The sequence below is a fragment of the Marmota marmota genome, unplaced genomic scaffold, assembly GCF_001458135.2.
Source record: "Marmota marmota marmota unplaced genomic scaffold, marMar, whole genome shotgun sequence".
Classification (NCBI taxonomy): Eukaryota; Metazoa; Chordata; class Mammalia; order Rodentia; family Sciuridae; genus Marmota; species Marmota marmota.
This window is the reverse complement of record NW_025999880.1, coordinates 5,044,477-5,052,265: the sequence shown is the minus strand read 5'-3', so window position 1 is coordinate 5,052,265 and position 7,789 is coordinate 5,044,477. Positions and strand designations below refer to the sequence as shown.

The window sequence follows — 7,789 nt, the reverse complement described above, 5'->3', positions numbered from 1 at the left end:
TAAACAGTGCCCCCTTCTGAGTGGTAACCTGGAATAGGCCACCAGGTGACACTATATTTCTTCTAAGAAAAGCCTTCTAATATCAGAACCTTCTCCCAGGGCTGCTCTCATACTTTTGCTCAAAACCCATTGAGGTTACCCCATTTATCTCATTTTAGTCATTGGCTTTTGAATTGAAAATGTTTGTTTGCCCAAGGTCACTTGGCTAGTCAGGTCTTGAACAGGGTTTTCCTGACCTTTTCTTCAGTCTATGGTGCTCACAGACTTAAGGCTCTGACTTTCTCTCTCAAGTGTGGGGGTAGAAGGGGTGATCTACTAACTCTTTGCTCTGCCAGTGTCTGCTGAGGTGGAACCAGCCCTGCTTAGTTTGACTGGCCTAGTCTGAGACTGCCACCCAAGTGCCAGACAAGTGTGCCTTGGATGAGGTCAGGGGCTTAAGGGCTTCCTGGCTGGCAGCTAGCATACGTGCATTCTGTAGGCTGAATAATGGTTGACAGTTCTGTTTTCCCTTTCAGCCCATCCAGCCTACGGACTAGTGTGGACTCAGATCATAGTGGCCTGTAATGATAACGCAGGGATCTCTTCTTCAGCAGGCAAGCAGGCTGCTTTTGTAGCCTTGTATCATACAGGCCCAGACTGACAGCATTTTTGTTCATTAGATTGGGCCAGAGACACTTTTAAGGGTGGGATGAGGGAAATTGTTTCTGTTCTGTGTGATGGGACTGTGGTCAAGGAGGGCAGAATTTTGCAGCTCATCCCCCCCTGTTCCTGCAAAGAACCTGGCATGCTGTAGACTGCCATGCAAGTCCTGGCCAGCCCTCTTGGGATTTCTCTCATTCTGTGAAGGGTCTATGCAATGTCTGCCCTGAACTCTGGTTGCTACATGATGAATGTTATGGCCCAGTTAGCAGGGATATGAAACATGTCTGTTAAAATAACACAGGTCTTCACCTTTCTTAGGTATTTTTGTTTTTTCCAATCCTCTATCTCCTGGTTTTTCCCAATCCTATGTTTTAAATAGGGGAAAAGTCTCAGTATTCACTAAGGAAGAGAAGATATTCTCTCCCTAACACAATACCTTTTACTTCACCTAGTAGGTAATATTTTTTGCATAAATTAATAAATTTTATATAAGCAAGCAAAAATCTAAGGAAATGATGGATCATTTTAGAACTGGGTCTAAAATTCAAGGCTTTCAAAAATTGATTTTTAAAAGAAAAATAACAAACCAGAAGAAAAAAATTGAGCTTTAAAAATTGAACATTATAGGGGAGAAGCAGAGAGAAGGATGGAATGAGTTGACTAGCCTAATCTGAGACTGCCACCCAGCTTCTCTACCTCTTGGTAGGGGGCATGCAGCCCTAAGTACTTAAAAGGTTATTGTTGTCTCTACTGCACTGGGCATTGGTGACCTATAATGTACTCTACTTCTTTTCATTTGTATAGAACAGGGGTTGGTATATATATATATATATATATATTTTTTGGTGAAGGGTCAGATAATAAATTTTAGGTCTTGCAGACCATACAGTCACTCAGAACTATTCAATTCTGCCATTGTAAGCATGTTCCTGTATCACTTATTATACAAAAACAGGTGGTGGCTGAATGGATAGCCCCCTGTATAGACTTCCTGTTTTCAGATGCTCTTAATAAAACCTTAGTTAATTCTTATAACAGTTCCCACTATAGAGAGCTAACTTAATTGTTGAAATAGAAGTAATGATACAGAAAAGCTTGTCTAAGAATACAAGGGTTTAAAGTCAGGACTGTTGGTTTCTAGTCCATCTTTTTCCTTACTGTCCCCAGCAGGGGGATTAAACTCAGGGCCTTACATGCTAGGCAAAGGCTATACCCCACTGAGCCATATCCCCAGCCCTAGCCCTCTTCTTTCTGCTATGATACTAATGATGTAATAATGGTCATTAGATCAAGATCTTATCCAGTGTTATGCCATCTGGCTTATCCTCAGGATAACCTGCAGTTCCCATTTTACAAAAAATGGCAACACAAAGATAAAGTAGCTTGCCAAGACACAGCTAAGTGATGTCAGTTTGGTTGTCAGTGCTGTATAGAATACTAGAAATAGATGGCTGTTAGAGTTAGAAAAACCTCATTTTATATAAGATAAAAATCATGGGTTGGGACTGTGTTTCTGCTGTGTTTTCTATATTCCCACTTTTGTACTTCTTTCTCACTGAAGCCCTCTACCCAGAAGCTCATGTTCATTGTTCACAGCATGGAGTTAACATTCTTACCTTTGCTGCTTCTTCTGCAGTGTCACGATGTCTGACCGGAAGGCAGTGATCAAGAACGCAGACATGTCTGAGGACATGCAACAAGATGCCGTTGACTGTGCCACACAGGCCATGGAGAAGTACAACATAGAGAAGGACATTGCTGCCTATATCAAGAAGGTATGCCAGGAGAGCCAAGGGTCTGAAATGGCAACTGAGCTGGGCTCTACAGAGGGCTAGAGTTGAGGACATAGGAAAATAAGGAAATTCAAAGCAAACAAAACCTAGGAACTTGTGAAGCAGACTAATTAGGGAGGGAATTGAATTGACAAAGCATTCACCTTAGGAAGGTTTTTTGTTTTATAAGTTCTTAGGATTGTTTCCCAGGCTGCCCTTGAACTTGGGATCTTTTTGCCTTGGCCTCTTTAGTCTCTGGGATTATAGGCATGCACCACTGTGCCTGACTCTTGTTTTAATTAATTAATTAATTAATTTTAAATATTTTTTTTTTTTAGTTGTAATTGGACACAATACCTTTATTTTATGTGGTGCTGAGGATCAAACCCAGCGTCTGGCTCATGCTAGGCAAGCACTCTACTGCTGAGCCACAATCCCAGCCCTTGTTTTATTTTTGAGATCAGGTTTTGCTACATATCTGAGCTGGCCTTGAACTTGAGGTCCTCCTGCCTCAGCTTCCCAAGTAGCTGGGATTATAGGCAGCAGCCACCACCATACCCAGCTCACACTAGGGAGTTCTTAACAGAAGCTCTACTAGGCATGTGTATTTACATTTAAAGATAATTAGGTGAGTAAGACATTGGGGAAGAATAAAACTATACAGAGAAGCTTCAGAATTAAGCATTACTGCCTTAATTTAGAACTGTTTAAAATTAAGATTAAGGATATTTGAATGAATAATCATGAATAAATGTTCAGAGCTCTTCATCACTTAAAGTGGGTATTATAAAGCCAGACATGGTGGCACAGACCTGTAATCCCAGTGACTGAGGCAGGAGGATTAGAACTTTGAGGCCTAGCCTCAGCATCTTAATGAGGTCCTAAGCAATCTAGCAGAGACCCTTCTCAAAATGAAAAACAAAGGGCTGCAGATGTGGCTCAGTGGCTAAACACCCTGGGTTCAGTCCCTGGCGCGCGCACACACACACACACACACGAAAGTGGGTATTATAATCTCACAATGTAGGGAGTTTTCTTTCTCTCTTTTACTTATTTTTATGTGTGCTGAGGATTGAACCCAGGTCCTCACATGTGCAAGGCAAGTGCTCTACCACTGAGCTACAACCCCAGCCCCATCCTCTAATAAGAATGGGCTTGATATGTAGTCATCCCTTAGTTTTGGTAGGAAATTTTATCCAGGACCCCTGTCAGATATCAAAATCCACACTTCATATAAAATGGCATCGTATTTGTGTATAACGTACACATATCTTAAATCATCTCTAGGTTACTTTAATAGCTAATATACAAGTAAATGCTATGTAAGTAGTTGTTCTTACTATATTGTTTAGTAGGAGATAATGACAAGAACAAAAACGTATACATGTTCAGGACAGATGTAATTTTTTTTCCTTTGAGTATTTTCCATCTGCGATTTGTTGAATCCATGGATGCAGAATCCACAGATATGGAGGGATGACTGTATAATTTCTTAAATGGATGATTAGTATTGGGGTGATAGGTTTGGTTCCTGAAAACTTCTTAAATGAATGGGTGAAGGATATGGTTAACTCTGTGAGGAGGCACCTGCATTAAAAATAAGAAATGGCTAACTGGGTTCCCTGATTCCCAGCCAGAACATGTGTCCAGAGAAGGCATAGTCCTAATCTTTGATAATCTTAGCTCTGGCATCCCAAGAAAGCGGTAGCAGTCTGGTTCCTAACAGTAGGGTATGGTCGGTCGGTAGGGTTTCCTTGAATTTTACAGAATCTATGGATTTCCTACTGATTTGGGTGGGATGAGAAGAGGAAACTCTGGATTGTGTGTATGGATCCTGAGCGGGTGCAGAACAAGATGGGGTTGCTGGTTCCTCGCTAACTAATGGCCTTTCCAGGGAGAGAAAACAGAATCCTAGAACTTTGTATCCAAAGTAATCCTTAGATTACCTGATCCAGCTTTCTTGTTTTGCTGATGATAAAAATGAGACCCAGAGAAGTAACTGATTTTCCCACATTACAGAGTTCAGGATTGAAGCTGGGTTTGATTTTCTCTTTTCCTTAGTACTTCTTGGAAAGTACCAAATCTATTCCCCAATGCTGATCATCCATTTAAAAAAATTATAGTTAGTCTTCCGTATCTTTGGGTTCTCTCTGTATTTAGTACTTCCTGTATGGTATGGAGGCTATGAAGAAACGGGTTATATGTTGAGCACCCTGTGTGATGAAGATCCCCAAGGTTAGCAGCGTTGATCCTTTCATGATAGAAGGCTACTGCCCTTTCACAGCCATGTCAGGATACATCTAGGCAGACAGCCGCAGGGTAGAGGGCTGCTTCTGATTAGCTTAGGGATTTCCTGGGTGGTTTTGCGCTCCTTGATAGAAATCAGGAAATCACCTTGATCTAATGGCTGAGGTCTTTGTTTTGGTGTACAAGCCTGCACGGTTGCTTGGCATACAGGATTGCCTTTAATGTTGATTTTTATAAAACTGCTTCCTAGTACTCCTGACCTTCAGTCCGCATTTGCTCTAATATCTTGGTTTATGGCATTTGGAAAGCTGGTTTAGTAACGTGTGAGGCAGTGGGCAGCCAGTCTTCATTTTCCATGCTGTATTTCACTGGAATGGTCCTTCATTCCACTAGCCTCTGATCATTTTATTGAAGAATCATAGGGTGGGCTTGAAGTGGTGTGAAGGGTGTAGGATAACTAGGAGGAGAGATGATCAGAGTGTGAAGTGCTAGAAAGCTCTATAGGGAGGAATAGTGGAGCCTTTGTGATGTTCCATTATTGATGAGAGGAGGAGTGTCCTGGCCAACCTTAGAACCTGAGCTCCTGAGGTTCAGGAGCTGAGGCTGGGGGTGGGGAGGTGGTAACAACTAAATGTATGGGTGCTAGAGTTGCAGGGAGAGACTTCCATTCTGATTTCTCATCGTCCAACTACCTTAATCACCTTTCTTCTCTCCCTCTTTTATTCTTTTTTTTATTTTAGGAATTTGACAAGAAATATAATCCTACCTGGCACTGTATCGTGGGCCGAAATTTTGGCAGCTACGTCACACATGAGACAAAGCACTTCATCTATTTTTACTTGGGTCAAGTTGCAATCCTCCTCTTCAAGTCAGGCTAGGTGGCCGTGGTGAAGGTGTCAGTGGCGGCGGCAGCGATGGCAAGCAGGCAGCATTGCTGGGACTGTTTTGCACTGGGGCCAGCATCAGGATGTCCTCTCCAACGGCTGTGCTACTGCATGGACTGTATACTCGATTTCATGTGTATGTCGCAGTAAACAAAACCAAACTTCCTTCTGTTTAGTTGCCTGGGGAAGAAGGCTGCTTTATGTTTATTTTTCAAGACTTTAAATTTTTTTTTTTTTTTGGTTGTATTGCACTAGGAAATCTCTCCCATCCCTCCTTATTCTCTTTCTCTCCCTATATAAAAATACAAATCCCAAACGATGAGGAGGGCTGAGGAAAGAAATAGGTCTCTGGAGGTGGAACTAAAACTGTGCAGCTGCCTCTTCCTGGTGGTGGGTACTTGAGAGGACCAGGGAGGCTGCAGGAAGACAGTGTTAGAATTGGCAAGGAGAAAGGAGAGGGATAGGAAGGAGGTTGGGGGGATTGATCTAGTACCAGGGAGACTATTCCACTGAACTGTGATTTTTTTTTTTTTTTTTTGCTGGCTTGGGGCAGAGGGTGGGGTGGGGATGGGTTCTTTAAGGGGCCCTGTGATGTGTCTGTGGTGTGTGGGAGTGGGGAGCAGACTTGTCTTGCTGTCTTTGTCAGGATTTCTAAGTAAGGGCTGTGTCTTTGTGGATTACCTTATTTTATTCTTCCTGCCAGAGATCATACTAGGAGGATGTTGTGGGTAGGATTAGCTTGAATTTCTTTTTTTCTTTATGTTCTTTCCTGTCTGCTCCCTGCGTAGCCCTCAGTTTACTCATTCCTCTGGAGTTCTCTTAGAGCAGCCTGTTAGTTGGCTGGTAAGGGAATTTCTGGTGACTGTAGTTCTTTAGTTAGGTCTTAGAAATCAAACCAAATCAATGTCTCCCTTGATTCTCGTTTGTGTATGTGTGTATGCTTGTATGTATGTGTGTGTGTGTGTGTGTGTATGGGATTGGGGTAGAGGGGAGGGAGGAGGGACAGGACAGATGGAATCTCTAGGGTGTATAGGTAGGAGGCACAGTTCTAAGTGGGCCTTTATGTTAAAAACCTCTGGGGTGTCTGTTGTGGGGTTGAAGACAGGTGTCATCTAGCCCAGAGACTGCTTGCCTTATGGCTGTCTGCTCCTTGAGAAAGAAGGCTTGGGGAGGATCACCTAGGGCAAGATAGCCATACTGCCATCTGCCCTGGAGCTGGGTCTCAGTGGAGGGGGAAAGTGACTTTGTGGATGGTTGCAGCTTCTTGTGGGAGGTGGGAATGAAAGTAATAAAAGGATGAGAGGGCTTCATTGGAACTTAAAGACTTGCAGTCATGAAGCCCCAGATATCAGGAGGTAAACTAAGGCCTGTGAGTAGGAGGAGATTCCAGGAAGGATGTAGGGAAATCTTGTATTGAAGACATAGGAGTGGGGTAGGGGTGGGGTGGTCATTGCTGATCAAGCTGCTGATTCTCATGAATCATTCAAAACTCTCATGTGTAGGGTTGACACTGTGGGGGGTTGGGGAAATCCAACTCATTCTTTTTTGTTTGCAGTCAATTCTTGGGGCTAGTGGGGGGCAGACTTCCCTAAGCCCTAGTGTGCCGAGCTTTCTTTTTAATGTTGGCAAGGGGGAGGGTGGGAACTGGGGTGGTGCCTGAGTTCCCTATATCTCCAGTTTTGATATAAAATTGTTTGCTTTTAGTTTTTTGTTTTTTTTTTTTAAATGAATGTCCAAATCTGTTTTCCCCTGCCCTCCCAGACTTTGTGTGGCCAGTTGGAACTGTCTGGTTTGTGTTCATCTCTCCCTCATTTCTGGAGCAGGGGCTAAAACCCTGCCACATCTCCTATGCTCTGCATCCACGCCTCTTTTGGACATTAAAGGTCGATTGATGCACCTCTGAGCTGTTTGGGTTTCTTTTTCTTTCTTTTTTTAATGCTGGGGATCCAGCCGGGGGCCTTGCATCTGCTAGGCAAGCACTCTACCACTGAGCTGCATCTCCAGCCCCTTTGTTTGGGTTTCTTTAGGGGCGGTGGGGTGGGGGTGGGGGTGGGGGGTGTTGACCTGTAGGCAGTGGTACCACATGGGGTGGGGCAGGGTAGAGTACCTAGAGTACTGGAATGAAACTGAAGAGAACACAAGCAACAAATACTGATTGGCTTGAAGCAGGACTTATTTGTTGAGTGGGGAGAACTAGCCAGCAGCACTCACCCATAGAGGTTCCTAGTTTCTAGTGCCTAGCTG

At 43.4% G+C, this 7,789-nt stretch overlaps 1 protein-coding gene across 1 annotated transcript; it reads left to right on the top strand.

The window, feature by feature from the left end:
• The first annotated feature begins 499 nt into the window (after window positions 1–499).
• Window positions 500–7,448, top strand: Dynll2 (dynein light chain LC8-type 2). Its single transcript, XM_015495429.2, has 3 exons — window positions 500–593; window positions 2,279–2,417; window positions 5,402–7,448. Exons 2-3 carry the CDS (start codon window positions 2,286–2,288, stop codon window positions 5,537–5,539), a joined length of 270 nt encoding a protein of 89 aa, XP_015350915.1. The 5' UTR covers window positions 500–593; window positions 2,279–2,285; the 3' UTR covers window positions 5,540–7,448.
• The last annotated feature ends 341 nt before the right edge of the window (window positions 7,449–7,789 follow it).